Below are 21,091 nucleotides of genomic sequence, written 5' to 3' on the forward strand. Positions count from 1 at the left end.
TGTAAAGTCGAACCCGAGCCAGCGGGCCAGCATGTCGGACTTTAGCATTGGAAAGACAATTACGTGTAGCAGCCTACCAGACCTTGATAGGCAAGCCTGAGCGATGGGCAAGACACGTAAACAAACACAAACACCAAGGCTCAGATTTGAGCCTTCGTGTTTGTGTTTGTTTACGTGTATTGCCCATCGCTCAAGGTTGCCTATCATGGAATGTATCCACCAGCTAGCCTGCATTTACGCCATTCTGTCAACCTACCAGACCTCTACAGTCCGAGTTGCCATAAACGATTTCGTATGCAGATGGAGGAAAACATACTCACACGCTTCGACGCAGATCGCCGACTGCAAATGGGATTGTACCCACGTAAGAGCACGTATCGCCGCATTTTTAATGCTGCTTCGCAGGATGCGTGTGCTCACCGATCATTACCATTGCTGAGCTTCGCAACGACCCACAGTTCATATCGACGAGCACCGGGGGACGCAAATCGACTATTGATCTTCAACTCATGCGGATGTCGATAAAAGATGCGTCTTTCCAAATCGAAATCTTATGTTTGAGAGTAGCTGATGATCGCGCTGCTCGGGGAACATCATGTAGATGGGCTTCGCAACCGACGCGTAAAACACAGTCGCTTCGAAAGAGGTGCGTAAATATGGAATTAAAAGTCACAGCTACGGAAGAAGGTTTTAACATATAGTAGCATCTTACGAAACACGTGTCGCCTACATAAGCTATTCCTCTTTCGTTTGAGCATGAGCAACTACGTCTGATGACAGCAGAAAGATACAGCTCGAAATTTCAGGGAACGAGTGAATCTCACGCCATTCTACGATTCGAGAACTTGGGTCCTGCAGCGAAACCATAACTGCGTTCTCAACAAAAACAGGGTTTACGTGTGAGAGCACTTCAAAACTCATAGGGTATGGAGAGCTGAGAACTCGTAGACAGCTAGCGAGTCAATTATCTCTTTCGCTTGCGCTACTACATATGATGTTGCATGTATGGTGTAGACACAATAAGGTGTTGCGTGTCGCGAGGTAAGGGGACGACATAACAGGGTAGCACTGAGACAGGCAACATATATTTGGAGCCGAAAGCAGGACATTTCCAAACATTTATCGAGAACTTGCTCGCACGTAAGCTTGCCAGTGCTTTAAACACGCGTAACCGACGTAAAGTTGGCTTTCTTCCAGCCGATACAAGCGCCCTGTCACTCAACCGACTGTCCTGGTAAAGGTTTCGTGCAAGCTGCCCGACTGCGCCATCCTACCGCGTCGACACATAAGCATTAGCATTCTTACGAGAGTGGCAATGTGGTACACCGGACAGGAGAAAATTTGTCAGCTTACCGGGTTGGGGGAGTGCGTTCCAGTCGCCGATCTTCGTAAGTTCTTCCTCCATTTTGTCGTCTTTGGCAAAGAGTACTTCTTTGTGTGGCTCAAAGTATTGTTTCCGTTTTTTTCGAGTCGTCTCACGCATTTAGTCAAAACGCCGTGGAAGCAGTGATATTTGAAACAGCTGCATTCGACAAAAAACAGAAGATACCACGCCATAACGAATCGGTGTACTGAAAACAGCTGTCACAGCACCAACCGGCCGCGAGAACAAGGTTAGCAACGGTTTGCTTGTTTCTTTATGAGGTGAAGAGAGGTTGGCCATGCTCGTAAGGTGGCCGCTGTGCAATGCCAATCATGTAGTTGCCGCAAGCACGCTAAAACGTTTGCAAAATGGAATAAAAAATAAAAACCACGTAATTAATTGCAACAGTTAAACATGTTGGTTACATTGTGTTTATTTTGTTTTCACAAGAAGAAGCGCGATAGCGTGGTTGGCGTAACGGTCATCGTCATCACGATAGTCATCATCATCGCACCGGTTACGGTGCCCCCCGCACCGGCAGATCCCCCAAACTCACCTCGGAAAAGCGTGCAACGAAGAAGGCCGCCACTAGATAGCCCACTGTTGCCGTTCCGGATCACTTTAGCGCGCTAAGTGTAGCGGCAAAATGCTTTTGTTGTGTCTGCGAATGAATCTAGTCTTTATATGTCCAAATAAAACGCGTATAACAACTTTTTGTGTCGTGTTTCACTTTTTGGTCCCGTTTTTAAACGTGTTGAGCGATCGGAAGGATCTAGTGCACGGCTGCGTGCATCACATAGCGTACCTGTCGTACCAGGCGCCCCAGGCGCAGTCGTCCATTTCTCCTTCGGTGACTTGGCCTGGCTTGGATTGTGCTTCAACTGGATCTTTAGCGCGCTACAATCCAACGCAAGCCAACGTCTGGTAACAATGGGGTATCTATGGGCGGCCTCCGGGATTGCACGCATCGGGATAGGAACAAATACATGGGAAAATGGCGACTTTGGGGGACCTGGGTTACGGCATTGTGTTGTTTTGCAGTGGCCTCGTACTTTTCCATCGTACTTTAGACTTGCGCGCACGTTTCATTGGGTGCTTCTTTTCGCGACTCACTGTACTTCAAGGGAGACTCCGGGGCAATCCAAAACTATTATAATGACTGTGCCAATAAGCTCGATACATTCTTCTGAAGTGATAAATAAAGTTGGTTTGGCAGTCGGTGACTCGGTAGTTGCCGAAAGAGCTGCGAAGCTCAAAATGAAACCGAAACTTCTGATGGTTTCCTCTCCTACCTCCTGTACCCTGCGTGACGTCACCGGTAGTCTCGCGCGGGCCACCGGCTGTTTTTCGGGCACGCGCTTTGTAACTTCTTCGTGCCACATGGATGACCAGTCATCTAATTCCTCCATTTCGTTCTAAAATATTCGCCAGCTGTAAAAGCAAGCACACAGAAAGCCGTACATGAGGAATACCGGTGCGGTGAAGCCCAGTGTTGCTGGACTTCTTTTCCGTGGAGTAGCACCAAGTCATTCAATGAAAATATTACTTTTCTAATTATCTGCGCCACTTGGGGATGAGAAATTGTATTCCCTGAAATATCGTACGGTACAGATTGATGTCGCACTGTTACCTCAACACGTTTTTGGTGCAGAGTCTCCCTTTAATTCTACCTTTGCTACAAGCATATGTAGCTTGCGTGTACGAGCTCAAATTGTAAATTTCGGCGTCGTGTGGTACAGTGCGTCGTCTGCTAGCTCCAAATGCGTCGACGGGGCAGCACTTTTCTCGGAATGCGGAGTGGAATAGAAATCGTAACCTGTTTTCTTTTGTTTCCGTTTACTGTTTTTGAAACATAAGTACACCGAGATTAGGCCACTTTGAGCAGTTCCTGCTGTCGACAGGACTTTTTGTGAAAGGGGCCACAGTAATGCAAGAGACCACGGCTGCTCCGTGGAACTGGCACAAACGAGGGATTACCTGATTCTATTTACCGGTGCTTCAAAAACAGTAAACGGGAACAAAAGAAAACAGGTTACAATTCGAATTCCACTCCGCATTCCGAGGAAAGCGCTGCCCCGTCGACGGATTTGGAGCTAGCAGACGACGCGTGGTTATCGGATCGCCATCTCTCCCGTCTTGTGGCGCTGCGAAGCCCCGCCGCCACCAGGGGAACGGAAGTGAGGCGAAGGCGACGGTATAGCACAACAACTTGGTTCAGTAACCCGCTTGTAGGGGGGCTGAAGATATCAGGCAAGTGTGTCGCAAGCAGTACTTATTAGAGTCACTAAATAGGGAGCAGAGTAGCGACACTGAACCACGCCGGCGAGCGAGACCACCATCTTGGGTCCGGCGCGACAGCGTCGTCTAGCAATGGGACGGCAACAGACCCCTTCTCCGCTTCTCCGCCGGTGAATAGCGCGCAGGCGAGCGAGTTTTCAACACAGGAAACCGGTTTTGGATGGAGGGGACTCAGCATGACGACGCGTTCTTGGAAGGAGAAACCACGTGATACGATCGGCCCAATCGCCGACACCGAACAGCGGCGCCGGCGCGGAAACGGAATGCGGTACTCTGTACCCCTATTTAGTGACTGTAGTACTTATGAATGCCACGTGACTAGCTACCACGATGCATGTCTTGTTACGGTGGCGAAGGCCCTTTATAACCCTGAACTTCGTTCAGTACAGTTGTTATGGCAACGTTTTACAAAATGTGCAGCCCACGCGACTTTGTGGCTCACAGAGCTTGTGCGTGATTTTTCGTTGACCTGCCTTTACGTCTGACAAAGTAGAGGTAGTATACCTTCTGGGGCCATTTGCACAAAGCTCGGTGAGGAGACTCACGGCTGAGAATTTCCTCCGACATACCATGTGACCTTTGAGTGGATTGCACGAAGCGAGCCTGAGGTGAGAGTGTGAGGGAGACTCTCTGAGCCAACTCTCGCTGCTGGAGGAAGCTACGTAGCTCCCTCCAGCACCCTGAGTGACTTTCTCGCACTGTGCAACATGAACGCCATTCGACGACACAGACGTCTGGTTTTCATGCGGCGGTCGCTTGCTAGGCAAAGGGTATTTCGTGATCGTCGTAACCCTTTCGAGATATACGACGACGACGAGATGTATGAACGCTTTCGCTTCCACCGCCGCGGCGTTTCTGTGATTGTGGACTTGATGTGCGATGAAATGGAACGGAAAACAAAGCGTAGCTGCGCGGTACCAGTGGAGCTGCAAGTCCTCGTTGCGCTGAAATTCCTCGCAAGTGGAAGTTTCCTCATAACGTGTGGAGACACCGTTCATGTGCACGTGTCCACTGCGAGCCGGATTGTTCGAGCCTTTGTGCTGGCGTTACTTCGTCACCTCCACAAGTACGTGCGGTAAGTGCACAGACTTAATTAAACAAACTATTTGATTACGGGACGTGCGGTAGACGCGCTTTTTGGTGCATTGATTGTTACTGTATTGCAGGCCACGGGCATTAACCACATGTGGCTTGCCGCACTCGACAACCACATTTCTATCACATTGCTTCTACTAATGATTTTGTTGTCTGAGTTCTGTTAGATTCTGACAGTATCCCGCTCTTCTTTCCTGAACTGCGACAACATATGTTTTTAAATGCACAAAGATCCCTGAGTTACTGTGGCAACAATACTTCGCGCATGTTCCCAACTGGTGATGAAGCAGGCTCTGTGAAGGAAACGTTCCTACGAAAAGGTGGTTTTCCTGGAATTGTGGGTGCTGTCGATGGCACTCACATTCGTATTCAAGCTCCTGTACAACATGAGGAAAACTACATCAACCGAAAACGCTTTCACTCCCTGAATGTTCAAGTGGCAGTGGATGCCAATTCGTACATTACAAATGTTGTGGCTAAGTGGCCAGGCAGCGTTCACGACTCTCGAATCCTTCGAGGCAGCAGCATCGGAGAACGCTTTGAACGTGGCCACATTCGAGGCATGCTGCTCGGCGACAGTGGGTACCCGTGCAGGCCGTGGCCTATGACACCGTTTTTAAGACCAAATGGGCATGCCCAGGAGATGTACAATGAGGCACACAAAACGTCACGGTCAGTTGTGGAACGGTAAGCAATCTGGATCAGTTTGGTAACCACATTTATGGATTATTCTATGTCCCTCTTTCAGAGCAATTGGTCAGTTGAAGAGAAGGTCTGCTTGCCTCCATGGAGAACTTCGGATGGCACCTGAACGTTGCTGTGGCAGTGTTGTTGCATGCTGCATCCTCCACAATCTGGCAAGGCAGCCTGGAATTCCTGACGACAGAGCTGAGCCAGAGCGTCAGGATGACTCTGATGAGCAAGAGCCACAACGGGCACCACAAGACGGGGTGCACGTACGGAATTTGATTGTGCAGCGACATTTTACGTGAGGTAGGGAGCAAGTAAGATTCATGCCTAGATGTAGGGCTGCCACAGAACCCCCAAAATATACACATTGCTCATTATGCGTGCAGCATTTTACTCAAGTATTTACAACAAGTACAGCACTACATAATGATGCTCAGGTAAGCACCATACAATTGATACCCAGAAAACTGATACAATTGATATATGATGCAAACATGTGACTGACATGCTCAGAGACGTATGTTCATCAACTTCCACATAAACAAACAAAGGTATTGTGTCACAGGAATAAAGTACATACATTTTGCAAGCATGTTTACTGACATGCTTACATGTACTTGCTAAAAAAATATTTATTCTTTCTTCTGTTTTTTCCAACTGTCCTCTAAGAAATTCAGTCATGTAAAAAAAAGCATTCTGTGCCTGGAGCATTGTCACTACTCCCTGTTCGTAAAACATCTTTCTTTCCGCCAATGCTTCCATTTCCAGCTGGAGCTTTTGCTTTTCCAATTTCAGGACCTCATCATATAACTGTGCAGATGGCTCCTTTTTCTTTCTACGAGCACCTGCACTGCGACTGCGGCTTCGACGTGGGGCTGACTGCGGAGGGCTACCTCTTGGTAATTGGTGGACATCGGGAGGCAAGGACGGCACAGATGGTTCTGCTGACTCATCTGGGAGAATGTCAGTAGCTGCGTCAATGGTGGAGGAACCCTCATCTCGCTGTGTGGCCATCCTGCAGTGGTACAGAAAGTCCTCAAGATATGTGATGGGTAATGCATCGCCATATGTGATGTGTAGCATTACATGCTACAATTTGTGTCATCTTGACTGATTTTCCAAATAAAGCTGAATACTATTGTGCACAATTCCGTATCGTAACTTAGAGCAGTTCCTCTGGAGTGTCTGCGCTATCAATCCCTCCAGCAATCCCAATGACGCCTGCCGACTCTGCCCCTATGACGTCAAGGACAGCGGACATGACAGGCGGTATATCTACAACTTGGCACGGTGTCTTCCTCCGGGCGAACCACTGTGTGCTTCGCAGTTTGGTTTCGGTTTGGTATTGTCATCATTTACGAATTAATTACTCGCACAAAATGAATGCGAATGTTGTATTCGGTATCAAGGGAGTGGTCCGTGTTCGACATGATGCTCACCTATTTTTTTTTCGAATCCTTGCGAAGTCTCCCTTTAAAATGCCACTACGAATGAGAAAAATTTAAACACATGCACCCTCGATCAGAGTGCAGGTTTTCTCCAGATGGCTTAGATTATATGCTACAGCAGCATTCGCATGAGGCAGATTTTTCACGAACTATGAGCAATTTTGGTGTTGCTAATACCTTGCCAATGCCAACACGTTCAGTTGCTCAGAACTTGTCGCTGAGCAGAAACTTTACGGTTTGAACCAGCCCACTATATGTCACTGCTAATCACGGCGTAGTGCACAAGCAACTTGGCAACCTTGCTTTTTTCTGCTGACTGTCGGCAACTCGCAGTCTCAGATTGGAAAGCATTTCACAATAATTCACAGTGCAGTGCCAGCAGTGAGATCATTCCCTCCTGCTGGCACTGCACTTGTTGACTCTTCGTGAAATACTTTGCAATGAAACATTTAGTTACCATAGAGAGGCTTTGTGTCTATTTGTTCTAATGTCTTACCTCATTAATCTAACAGTGGCTAAGCTTGTAGAACCCTGCAATAGATTCAGCCAAAGGGAACTATCCAAGTTTCCTTCTCACATCATCTCTCCCATCATCATCTCCCACGCACTCACCGTAGTTTTGGCACCCTTTGGCCATTGTTGCTATTGCGCCATTAAACGCATAATTTCTCTCTCTCTCTCTCTTCTCACACAACTTGGCGGCACAGACGTTACATTAGGTCGTAATGAAGCTTCCGAGTGACCGAACCGTTTCGACACCGTGCAAGCTCGTAGTTTCGCAGTCGGATGCTTCGGTGGAGCTCTGCATGTTAAAACCATTCTTCGTAGACGTCGAAGGCACTCTCCACAGCAGCGACAATCTTATAGACCTATTCAGTCCAGACAGGGGGACACGTTCATTTAATCTTCCATATTGCAAATGATGCTATCATGCTCAGAATGGTGACACTTCCAGGGCACAGCTAGTAATTATACCCACAGTATCGAGGGAACATAATGGACCTTTTTCACATACACGTCGTATCCTAGCGGCTATCAAACGAACTATGCTCGGCGCGCGTCAAAACAAATTCGCGTGGATAGCACAAAGGACCAAACCGGTCCGGAGTGGGGCCGACAAGGTCGCGCCGTTCGTGCGGTCTCCCCACTGGTCCCCACTTCTGTCGTCCCCATAGTGCGCCATCTAGTGAAGACGGAGATAATCCTCTCCGGCGCCTCAAGGTCATACGCATGCGCAGAGGCCATTGTGAAAAAAGCTATACTATGCACAAAAGCAATTGGTTGCATTCCGCATTAACGTAAACTTGCATTCAATCTAAGCTGCATTTAATTCTCAACATCCCCCATGATCAAAAAGACACACATTTTGTGAAAAATCTGGCTGTTGCAATCTGGGGAACGGATGTTTTAGTTAAGCGCACGGTACCTGGTACTACATGCAACAGCCAGAAAGGTTCAGGAGCCACCGCTAGACCACGGCTTACTCCTCAAAAGGTGTCACTTCGTCACTGTTTATTGCCTTGTGGGTCCTCAATAAGAGCATCTGCAGCCTTCTGTGTAGTACACGAATGCTTTCACATTTCCGTGTGGAATCCACACACAAGCTGCTCACAGTTTACGAACCTTGGGCCATGGTGCAAGTGCCATGCTCATTTCTTTTTTGTTTGGTAGGTTCCTTGTGTGGTAGTTGGTTGGTGGTAACGCATTTAATGTTTGCACCCTGCCGCGTGTGTTCCTCGTCAACAGTATTAGTGCACATCCGTAACGCTTTCATCAAGTAAGGATGATGTCGCTGCAGATGTGTCCAAGGCGCTCACACTGGATATGATGAGCGAGCTGTATGCAGGCTTTACTCCTGTTTTTACGGATGGCTCGTCCACAAAATACAGCTCTGCATGCGCCTATATTATTCCGTCCGAAGACATAACTGGTATCTTCCGTCTCTCGCATCTGACGTCGTCAACATGTGCTGCGCTACATGCTTTGCTCTTTGCCATGCCCAAGATCCTGCAGTGTTCAGCTCGGCCATGGGTCTTCTACACAGACTCGAAAGCTGCTATCCAATGCCTCGCAACAATGGGCATTCGAGGTCCTCTCGTGTCCATTGTTGCTGACGTGCTTGAAACTTACAAGGAGCTGCTAGACCTGGGCCACTGCATAGTATTACAGTGGGTACCTGGTCATGGAGCAGTTATATACGGCAAAATCCTGCGTATCAAGTCGTCCTTCTTTCGATTTTCTTGGGACCACGGTCTTAACTATGCCTAACGTTAGCGACGTAACATCCCATTTTGGCGTATAATTATGGCGGAGCGCAAGTATATGCAAGTATATGCGCAAGTATTTGCAGATGCTTGCATGAGGATATATACTCACAGTATGAAATTAAAGTAATTTGAGAAAATGTTTTATCACAAAATCTCCGCTTCGTCCTTCCAAGAGAGAATTTGGTGTCATGGTGGCCCCCATAGAACCGAAGAGCCGAACGAAATGTATATTTGGGTATTATGATCTGCGTCCTTTCATGGGGTATCATTATTTCAGAAATGTTTGGTGGCCTGTTTACGGCCCCTTTAAGAGCCCTGAACAGCTAACTCGCAGACGATACTGACACCTGCACAGCCGTTCCTCCGGGTAAACGAAAACTTGAAGAGAGTGAATCCGTTGTGGCTTACCGCCGAGAAGATACGGTTGGAGAAGAAATTGCCGAACAATCTGCCGAACAGCACAAAAGGTTTTGACGCAAGCAGTTCTTTTTTTTTTATACACGTAGACAAACACAGCCGCGTTCGTTCACCTTCGACTCGCCCCTCGGGCTGTAACAAGGAGGAGAAGGAAGATCTATGACGGCATAACGTCTGCACCTGTCTTTCTATTTTTGTGTATGAGGGCCTTCTCCTTTCGAAGTCGGTAAACTTGTTCCGTCAGAGGAAGGGATTTAGGAATTGAATATGTGATTGGTGGCTATGGAGGATTTCATTGTCCCCTGTCTCATTGTCAGTTTTCCTGTGGGCAACGCTTCTTCTTAAGAGCCCTGATGGTGGTGGTGGTGGTGGTGATAGGGCTTGCCGTTGTCGGCCTCACTTAAGAGCCCTGAACAGCTAACTGGCAGACGATACCCTGAACCAATCAGCGAGCGCGGACGGCGCAGTGTCACAGGCTGGCACTGCTCTCCACCGCCGTTGCGCACGGTCGGTTTTTTGTGCCGTGCTTTAAATTCAATGTTTGCGATAATTATGGCCTTATGGGGAGGATTACTTCCCACAGGGCATTTTACTGGCCGGTACTTAACAGTTTGACACTTACAGATACTTAACAGTTAACCGGCCTCGGTGGCTCAGTCGGTAGCGTGTTCGCCTTCTGATCGCGGGTTCGAACCCGGCCGAGGACGGTGGCAACTTGGTGCCAGTGTACAAGTTGCTTCGACACGCCGTCTTCCGCGAGGGACGTTAAATACGCGGTGCCGTGTGATGAACTTTCATCGCACGTTAAAGAACGCTCAGGTGGGCAAAAGCAATCCACAGACCGACCGCTGTGGCGTCGCTCATGATCTCAGTTGTCTCGCGACGTAAAAAAGCACTCAATTATTACTAGAAGGGAAACAGGTTGTTAAAAAAGACTTCTGTGCTACTTTCAGACACCTGGAGGTACAATTACTTTGAGCCTATATCTTCCGTTCAGGTATATCAAGTGGAAGCGTCTATCTCGAGTGAAAGAAAGAAAAAAGTGCGCATACACAGTTTCTTTTTTTTTTCTTTTCTTTTTTTTTTGGCTCCCTGCTGTGGGGGAAGGCACAGGAGTCGATAATAAATGGTTTCCAAGGATTGTTACGTCGCTTCTGACGTACTCTGACGAGCCAAATGGTATGCTCAGATGGCGCAGTAAGATCCGCAGCAAACAATGGAAGAAAGATGACGATAATGGTACCTCACACAGCGGGATGCAAATGCGCCGACGTAATTTTTTCACGTTCAAGAATTTATGGAGATGGTATATCTCGTAGCAGATGCTCTGTCCTTGATATGGTGTGATTTTCTTTATTTTTCACTTCCCAGACAACTTCGGGTATATGAAAATAATCATAAATGACGAAAAAGCTGTTACGAAGCAGCGAGGCGTGAGTAGTCGGTGGAAGAATAGTAGCGGACGAAATTCGCTCAAAAGGTGATCATGGTACTACATACGGAATGCGGGTGCGCTGACGGATCTTTTTTTTTTTTTTTTTTTTCTCGCGTAAGGACATGTACATGAACATAGCAGTACGGGGAGGCAAGCGAAATGGTGGTTTCGTGGGACGGACAACATTTGCTTGACTCTGTTGAAGGTAACGAATATACAGACGGAGACAGCAGACTAGACAGACGGAGTTGCCGTCCGTACATTTGTTACCCTCCTCGGACTCAAGGAAAGCTTTCCGGTTCAACAAATACATCTGTAGGCACAGATGTATTTGCCCTTTGCCCTTGCCTATGCCCTTGTGAATGGTGGAAGGAGGGAAGGTGTTTGTACGGTCCGGCATAGGAATAAACAGGTCCCATGCTTAGTGGGGGTGGTCTATTCCATTCCCCTGGGATGCGGGAAGTGCTACATAGACTCTTAAAAAAAAGAGTGTGCTTTAACTCCTTTATTTGCCACATATATAACACCCTTTTGGAGAGTACGATTATGCTCAAAACGGTGTCTCCCCACTCCCTCAAGGGAGTAGCATAACACCTTTCTCCCTTCTGGAGAGTAATATTAATCCCCGGCAGGGAGAAGGTGTTATGCTACTCCCTTGAGGGAGTGAGCAAACACCCTTTTGAGCGTAATTGTACTCTCCAAAAGGGTGTTACATATGTGGCAAAGAAAGAAGATAAAGTACACCCTTTTTTTTAAGAGTGTAGGTGAGACGGGCCGATGCATGAGCGCTTACGAGAGCACGCCAATAAGGTATCAAACGCAGAGGGCGGCTCTTCCCGTTTAGCTGAGCATGTAATGGGCTGCGGTTGCAAGCCGAATTTTGAAGCGACTGAGATAAAGTTTAAGTCAAAGGATGTGCACATCAGGCAGATTGTGGAAACGCAACTCACTGCGAGCAAGGTAGAGATTGTGTTAGTGTCCCTACCGCTGTGCTTACAAAGAAGCAAGAAGAAGTGATAAAGAAAGGTTGTTGGTTCGGTGATATCGGTGTTTTGCATCAAGTGTTATCTGTGACAGATTGTCATAGGGGGGGGGAGCGTCGGTTCCCAAGCAGCACAATGTACTGAAAGTCGAGTGCAATAGGGGTGGACGGTATGTGTCTTATCGATGTTCCTTAGTTTCACGAGTCTGTTCAAGGCCTTCCACCTACCCGTCCACCCCTATTGCACTCGACTTTCAGTACATTGTGCTGCTTGGGAATGTATGTTTCGCTTGTTTTCAGTGTCAGTAAACGGTTGAAAGTTGCATCGTTGTTGTCTGTGTCTCTTTCTTTTGTCGCCTTGCTCAAGAAAATCTGTAGGTTTTCAAAATAGAAAAGGAGAGGGTGTCTTTCCACAGGAGATGATCACAAAGGCATCAGTTTTTACTTCGTAGACGACCTCTACTAAAGAATGAGCTGCAGCGGAGTATGGTGACGATTTTTTTTCTCGTTTAAAAAAAATGCACCTGTAGATTTTCAATAGGTTACAGAAGAGGATTTGTTCTACATATGACAAGTTTCTTTCACTTCCTGGCCGACCTGAGATATATGAAAATACTATGGGAAAACTGCCATTTTATTTACAAATTCTCGGTATTCTCGTTCGCTTAGTTAAACAGCGAATACGGATCAGCCTCATATTTTTGCGCGAAGCTAATCTCCATACGGTAGTTTCTTAGAATAAATAATCGTGGGCTACCATGATAATGCTAACTGGTCGAAAATTAATCGTAAACTTGGGCCAAAACGCGCTCCGTTCTTGACCTCTCACCACATTGCCAGATTTGTACCCGGTCCATATTCTCTTCGGAAGACGTAGATCGACCCTTCCTCTCTAACAGGCAATGAAAGTGCAAGAATGCCGTCTGTAGGTGTCAGATGGACGCCGCGGAACGGGCCACACTTTTTCATGTTTGAGCTAAGTTCGAGGCCCCCCCAATGCAAAAATGAAACAAAAGATTGAGAAAATAAGTTGTTTTCCCACATACACACCCCTTTGGGAATGCACACAACGCGAAATCTACTAGGGTCGAGCTACACATCTGCTACACCTCTGCTGGTTTCGGCTGAAATGGCCCAAATATCAGCGATAGCACATCGCCAATGACGCCTACTCTTTGCCAATTCCTACTCGACGCCAATTCTTTGAATCTTCTAAAAAACCCAGTGACATTGACTGAAATAGTGTGCTATGGCGATAAGCTTCCGAATTTATGCAGAAACATGCACCGTTGGTCGGCTAGTTTGCTAGTTCAGTCTTATAGCTTAATTAACAAACTTAGCTTAATAATACGAAGGGAGTTGCCTCAGAGAGGAGCCGCCTTATAGTGCTAAGCGCAGTGTTCAGTAGATCTACGAACTTCTGAAATTCATGTTCCCCCTGTTCCCATATTATAAGTATATATATATATATATATATATCGATATATCGAAGGTACATTGGGTTTTAATGCGAGGGCGCTAAGAACTTTGTTTTCTAGGAACCCATATTTCATGGGGTTCCTAGGAAACAAAGTTCTTAGCGCCCTCGCAAGTACGCGCCTTCGTACTTGTCAGTGGATTCCAGCTACGGCTTTTTGTGGCTTCACGAATCTGTGCTTGAAGATGGCGGACAGCCGGGTTGCACTGGTTCCGCCATTAGTAAGTAGTGCAGCAGCTGCAAAGTCATTCGTGAACCAATCTCTGCGATGTTGTGACTGGAATACGTCGTTTGTGTTTTGTGAGCTCGAACAATTTGTATTAAGTCGCGTCTGCGTTAGGTTGCCCCGTGTAGGTTGCCCAATTGCTGCGCGTCAGCAATTGCCCACTGCAGGGTCAGTTACCTTAGGAAATTGACTGACGTTTCGACAGCCCTTTTAGCAACAAAATACAGACAACGTTTTATTTTTGCAGGAAACATGACCAGAATTCAGGGACACGACACAGAAAGCCGGCTTCGCAGGAAAGCAGATAACCATGCAAGAAAGCCAACTTGGCAAATTTGCACGAGGATATCTGAGGAGGAAAAATTCGGGGAAGGACAAGGAGTAGAGATAAGGAAGAGAACTTTTAACGTCATCTGCGCGGTAGCAACACCGAGGCAATGCAATGCAATGCAATGCACACCGAGCAACGCAATGCGTGGCTCAGAAATGAAAATATGCATCAAGCCTTTTGTACTGATTGGATGCCGTTGCGAAATCAAAATTCGCGCTATTCAAGCCCGTGAAGCGAAATGATTGGTCCGCGTGACAAAGGCACGATCTTAATATTAATAATTGGTGGCGCCGACTATGATCACGAGCGACGCCACAGTGGTCGGTTTGCTGATAGATTGGTCTGTTTGTGAACAATTTCATGATGCAAAAGCAGCTGAGGCTTTAAGCTAACTCTTGGAAAGTGGAAATAAAGTAAGTGGAAATATATACATACATGAACAATGTACTCGACAATAATTTCTATTGCAGTTAAAAAAGACTGGACAGGGACGTCCAGAGATTGCTATTGCGAACCAGCTGTTCGTCAATGAGTACCAATGTAGCTGCATTTACCGGGTCACTTATTTTCAGGTATAATATTTCGTTTTCGTACATGATCACTTGGCGCAGCCGCAAAACCGTCGTCCTTCTGATCTTCTGTAAACACGATTGCGCTGATTCACCTTTTGTGTATTCCTTTGGCCTTTCTGTGAGCTTTTTCGTCATTGCATGAAAAAGCAGGAAACGTAACACATATTACCTAGAATGCGAAATATTGGATAAAGTGAGAGAGAGAAATATTTAGGCGTACAGGACAGATTCTTGAATTAATCTTTGTAAATAATCTTGCTATTTTCGGCGACATCTCATTCCCGCTCTCCCTGAGTGACCACAAAGCTGTCCACGTACATTTACGCTTATCGCGCACTCGGAATCCACCTGCGCGAAAAACCATAAAAAATGTATGACAGGGCCGATTTCACATCAATTAACGATTAGCGTCTTTCCTACTATCCCTCGTTCATTTCTGAGTTTAATTCACGCTCCGTTGATGACAACGGGCAGCTGTTTCGTAATAAAAGTAACCAGCTGGTTGATACGTACGTTCCTATACTGTGGTGATATGCCAGTCCTGCGTTTCACCGTGTTACCCCGGTAACTTCAGGGAACTCAGTAATAGGAGAAAATCGGTTATTCCGTAAGGCGAAGCGCACAGGGTCCAGCTCTGCCTATTCGAGGTATCGAGGATGTTCAGCGCTTTATACAAAGGCTGTTCGCCAGGCTAAACATAATTTCTGTTCAGTTTAGCTTGCGAACACGCCTTCTGACAACCCTCGTAAGTTCTGCAGAATCATTCGCCCTTCTCTAGTTGATCCTATACCTAGTTGCTTGTTCCTAGTTCGTAGTTGCCTTCAACGAGGCCTTCACTAGACAAAAAAGTAGAGAACTTGGACTTAACATAACAAAATAACAAAGTTTACTTAGACGTTTCGTCCGTCATGCGACGGACATCACCAGTGCCAAACTGAATGAGAGATATACAACCGGTCGCTATTTAAGGAGATGGGAGTATTGTTCGGGTAGGGGGCCACGGTTTTTGTTACGAACCGAAGGGTCACCGCGTATGTGCCAAGACTCTAGAAGCTTTCTGGGTCCCCATCTTTGTTCTCGAGCCAAGGTCACTGCGTTGTCGATGTCAAAACAATGTCCCGTCTCCCAACAATGTTCTGTAAGCTCCGTCTTAAATCGTGTGGCGTGCGTCGCGTTCTTTATGTCCCGCTTATGTTCCTTGAAACGCGTGTTCCGTTTCCTGCCTGTCTCGCTAATGTAGCACGTGTCACAGTCTTGGCATTGTAGTTTGTGGACTACTCCAGGGGGGACGAGGTCCTTCGCTTTTGATATGAGACTTCGGAGTCTAACATGCGGTTTGAATGTAGTCCTGATATTCAACGGAAGCAAAGCCCGGCGGATACATTCATTACCTTTGACATAGGGAATGACAACGCGTGTCTGACGGGTGCGGTTCTTGTCCAGCGGTACAGATACTTGCATGAGTTTGTGTGTGTCCTGAAGAAACCTGCGTGGGTAACCAGCCACATTTGTCCAAGTAATCGGCGATCGTCGCGTCCTCAGAAGCCCGTAACTCGATGCAAGATGATAACTGTTCAGATCGGTGAAATAATGTTCGTACCACACTCCGTTTGTGCTCCGTGGGGTGGTGTGAGTCAAAACCAAGGAAACTGCCGGTATCACAGGGCTTTCGGAAGACACACGTTTGAATGCCTCCCGAGCTACATCGGCGCGCACGGTCGCATGACGGACGAAACGTCTAAGTGACCCAGAAAGCTTATAGAGTCTTGGCACATACGCGGTGACCCCTCGGTTTGTAACAAAAACCGTGGCCCCCTTCCCGAACAATACTCCCATCTCCTTAAATAGCGACCGGTTGTGTAATCTCTCATTCAGTTTGGCACTGATGATGTCCGTCGCATGACAGACGAAACGTCTGAGTAAACCTTGTTATTTTGTTATGTGAAGTCTGAGTTGTCTACTTTTTTGTCTAGTTATGTCGTCTACCGGCTTTTGGAGTATTTTTGCGCCTTCACTAGAGTTTTTTTTTTTTTTTTTACAAAAGATGTACCTCTGGCTCTTTCGGATGCTGACATGTCGCGCACCATCGATGATCCGTTTGATAGAATTATGGTCACCCCGGTAGGGATTATGAAAATTATTGAGCAACTGATGTTATCGTCTTCGTGTGGGCTTGACCTTATTAATGCTAAAGTTCTTAAAAATACCAAGCAAACATCTTCATTATACCTGCGTGCATACCATGCATTACCCGTATTTACAAGCGGGGACAGGTAATCTCCTTTCAACTATTGACGATCTCTTTAACCAGCATATGCTGTGAGATTCTTGAACACATGATTTGTTTGATTTATTTATCTGATTTATCTGATCTTTATTTGATTTATTTATCATCTTTCCGTTATCAGCACGGCTTTTACAAAGGACTGTCCTGCGAAACCCAGTTAACATGATTTCTCTTCGATATCACATCTCATATGGATCGTTGTACCCAAACTGAGGCAGTTTTTCTGGACTTCGGAGAAGCATTCGATTCTGTGTCTAATGCGGGCCTTCTTCACAAGCTCTCTCTGCCTAATCTTTACCCTGATGTCCTCCGTTGGATCCAGAGTTCCCTTTCCGACCGAACGCAGGCTACATTCATTAACGACGTTCTTTCTCCTTTCCATCCTGTTTCTTGCGATGTTCCGCAAGGTTCCGTTCTCGGACCTCCGCTTTTCCTTATCTTCATTAACGATCTCCCTAATTCTTTAGCATCTTCTATCAGGCCCTTCGCAGACGACTATACCCTCTATAGGCCTATACGCTCTCCTTCTGAGCAGCTGGCCCTTCAGCAGGGCCTCATCTCTATTTTTGCTTGGTGTTCTAACTACTTCAAACTGAGGGCACCTCCCCTTTTCCCGGTTCACCTTAGGCATCAATACTACATTGGTCCTTCTCTCGTCCCTATGTCCAACTCGATCTTACAACTACTTTGGCCTAAACCTATCTTCTAGCCTCTCAGCCTCTCTTGGTCTGACCATATCGAAGCTATTGTTAATGACGCAAATCGCGCCTTAAGATTTCTTCGTCGTTCTTTAAAAGCAGCACCAGCCGCAGTCAGGTGCCTTGCGTATCAGACATTAGTTCGGCCCAAACTAGAATACGCATCTAGCATCTGGGACGCTCATGATGCTAATCACATTAGAGCCCTGCGCGGATAAGATTTTTGGCATTCGCATCCGACCCGCATCCGCGCACACGTTATCCGATCCGCATCCGCTGCATACACGACCGTTTACATCCGCATCCGATCCGCTGAGCAATATCCGCATCCGATCCGCAAAATCCGCAAGTTTCGAAGGACGCGTAAATACCGTCGGAAGCATGTTGGTATAATTTCGGATGCCTCCATGCTGTCACGGAACGACTCACGACGACAAGCAAAGGTAAACATTTCAACAAACGCGATATGGAGAGACTTCTGGAACGCTACCTCGCCTGTGCTCGCGTGGACGCCAGAATGCCTCCTCTCCCGCCTTGGACGCGCATGGTCAAAAGTGAACCCGAGCATGCGCTCGCTGTCGGCTCGCAATACAAATAAATTGCTAGTGGAAAAATTACAGCACGCGGAATATCCGCTTCCGATCCGCTACCGGTCCGCTGCCTTCGCATCCGCATCCGATCCGCATCCGACCTCGAGCCATCCGCATCCGATCCGCATCCGACCTCGAGCCATCCGCATCCGATCCACACACCGCAGAAAGTGATAAATTTCCATCCGAATCTGCAAGTATCTTGCGGATTCGGATATCCGGATATATATCGGATAGATATCGGATATATTGCGGATATCCGCTTCCATCCGCGGATGGTGCAGGGCTCTAAATCACATCAGTCTTCTAGAATCTGCTCAAAATCGCGCCACCAAGTTTATACTTTACTCTTTACTCTTACCCTTCTAGCAACGCTTCGCTTAAATCATCTTTTGGCCTACTTCTTCTCTCATCACGTGTAGGAAATGTTCCAACTTATATCTCTCTCACAAACTCTACTATGCTTCTTCCATTCGCCCTCTTTGCATATGTCCTGCTAACTACACGTCATCGAGGCTAGATATTCCATGTAATGTAGAGGCTATGCGTTGTCACAATTCCTACTTCATGCGCTCGTTCTTTCCCGAAACTATGTCCGAGTGGAACGATCTGCCGCAGACGCTCGTATCCATCACTAATTCTACCTCATTTCGTGGTGATCTTGCTCAATTTCTTCAATGGTACAGGAAGCCTGCATTAAGTTTGTATGTGTATTTATGTACCCCCCCCCCCCTCATGTATGGTCCCAGGAGGGCATTTGAGGTTTTGTCATAACTAAATAAATAAAATAAATAAATATGTGGCTATCCGATGGTCTGCAGCACAATGCAGCACGTCTACATTCGATGGTCTGCAGCACGGGTTAGGATAACTACTTGCGAGAGTACGCTTACAAGAAAATGAGTGCCAGCGGCATGGCCGAGCGGGCTAAGGCGTCCGCTCGTTGGTGGTAACCAAGGGTGGCTGTAGACTGGGAGGTGGTGGGTTTGAATCCTACCGCCGGCTGTGCTGTCTGAGGTTTTCCCTGGGTTTTCCGAAGACTTTCCAGACGAATGTCGACACAGTTCCCCATGAAGTCGGCCCAGGACGCATACTAATCCCCCTGTCCCCCACTCCTTCCTGCTGTCCTCTCTCCGTCTGTACGCCGCTCATAGCCACAGTTGCTTCGCGGTGCTAACACGCAATGAAAAAGAAAAGAAAATGAGTCAGCTCTTTGCAGTTCTTCACCAATGTGGACGTAGCTATTTCGTGTAGCTTTCGTGTGTAACATACGTTTCCTTGCGTTTATAATCACTCTTATACATAGTGTTTTATGAAGCCCCCCCCCCTCCCTCCCTCCCCCGGTTGAATTATTCGTAAACAGGTGGCGATATCTAAAAGGTTTCTTTTTAATGGGCATCCCTGACACATAGGTCAAGAACTGATCACTGAGCATAGCAATTACCATGCGCTCTTAATTAAATAAAAAAAGCTTTAAGAAAAATGGTTCGCAGAGTTCCCTGTGAGGAGACGCTTCGATGTGCCCTGCTGTTCAGTTGCGTAATCTTTTGGCTTGTTTATCAACTCCTTTGTCACTGGAAGTAACCGATTACATTTGAGTCTCAAATTATTGCCTGCACGGATCTTAATTTCATCTCGAAGACCCCAATACATCTACGGTAGAGGCTGACGCTCCGCTGACGTTCGTTTTCCCTAACACACGGACTCGGGCCGCGCATGAGCACATGGGCAAGTGCTTTTGTTCTATAGCTACGTCGGTGATATCACTTTCAGTGCACGTTTGTTGACCACAGTCGCTTAAAGACTTCGCCTTCTACGATGAGTCTTGACTGAGGCTCCCCTCACACAAATTTCGAGCCGTCACACAGGACTTGACGGTAGGAGGATTCCGCCAGTAATCCTGAACAGCGGAACCCCGACCTGGATTACACATCTAATCGTTTCTATCACCTGCTCACCACGACTTCAATCGACACCCAGCTGCCGTCCGAAGGAGGTCCCGTTACATCATATGCCAGACCCTCGGAGACAGCATCCCACGTTGAGGTATGTTTTTCGACATCGATTTATCAATGTGTAACACCGTCGACGATGTTATGGAACGACGAGCGACGTAAAACAAAATACCAACCACATTTTAAAGTTTTGTGGGATTTTGCGCATTTTCCAGAAGTCTTCCTTGAATCACACACTCCCATGTCATGCTGCGTCGTGTATCACGCTACAAAGTACTGCAGTTCATGTTGAACAATTTGATTCCGTTTATAATGAGCACCGTAGCACAAAAAATGGACACGAAAGCTCCAGGAGCCATGTGGTTGCACACCTTCCAGACAGGGCCCGTGTAACTAGAGTCTTCATGGAAGTCATGCTTTAGCATAACCATCGCAGATGAAGTACAATTATATATGCTTGTACATCTATTATGAGTGCATCATCAAATCTTCTGAACCATATGTATGGCTGCATACGAAATTATTTTCTATGCACATGCTGCACCTTCCTATGACTATAGTCATACATGTGCACACGAATAACAGTGAATATATGTGAAGTGTAAAAAAAAACGCTAGTCTCTAGGGCATGGCAGAATAAAAGCGCTAAAAAGACGAGGACAACTGACACACAGTTAGCGCACTAACAACATTTATTTTTCAACAACACCGTTCCTTAAAAGGGCTCACGAATTCCCTTTCCTTCGTTGTCAAACCAATGGAAGCGCCTTACCAACAGGCCCAGTCTGAAGTTTTAAGCTAGTCTCTAGCATAATTTTGCCCCTACACCGCCATGCCTTGCAACTTATGTCTTGTGAACAGGGAAAACATCACTAGAAAAGACAACAATTGTGTATTGTTTGGCAAAGCAAATAAATCTATTTATTTACATTCTCCATCAATCAGCAAAGTTTTGACCTT

General features: G+C 46.8%; 1 protein-coding gene across 1 annotated transcript; it reads left to right on the forward strand.

The window, feature by feature from the left end:
* The first annotated feature begins 5,021 nt into the window (after positions 1–5,021).
* LOC135370545 (putative nuclease HARBI1) lies at positions 5,022–6,417 on the forward strand. The gene is made up of 3 exons (XM_064604328.1): positions 5,022–5,443; positions 5,505–5,712; positions 6,265–6,417. Exons 1-3 carry the CDS (start codon positions 5,022–5,024, stop codon positions 6,415–6,417), a joined length of 783 nt encoding a protein of 260 aa, XP_064460398.1.
* Positions 6,418–21,091: the final 14,674 nt, after the last annotated feature.

This window comes from Ornithodoros turicata, chromosome 10, assembly GCF_037126465.1.
Source record: "Ornithodoros turicata isolate Travis chromosome 10, ASM3712646v1, whole genome shotgun sequence".
Classification (NCBI taxonomy): Eukaryota; Metazoa; Arthropoda; class Arachnida; order Ixodida; family Argasidae; genus Ornithodoros; species Ornithodoros turicata.

Excerpts from the sequence above, each read along its gene's own strand:
- LOC135370545 (XM_064604328.1), top strand. The coding sequence starts at position 5,022 with ATGTTCCCAACTGGTGATGAAGCAGGCTCTGTGAAGGAAACGTTCCTA. Across the intron at positions 5,444-5,504 it reads TCACGGTCAGTTGTGGAACG|AGCAATTGGTCAGTTGAAGA; the intron begins GTAAGCAATCTG and ends TCCCTCTTTCAG. Across the intron at positions 5,713-6,264 it reads CACCACAAGACGGGGTGCAC|ATGGCTCCTTTTTCTTTCTA; the intron begins GTACGGAATTTG and ends ATAACTGTGCAG.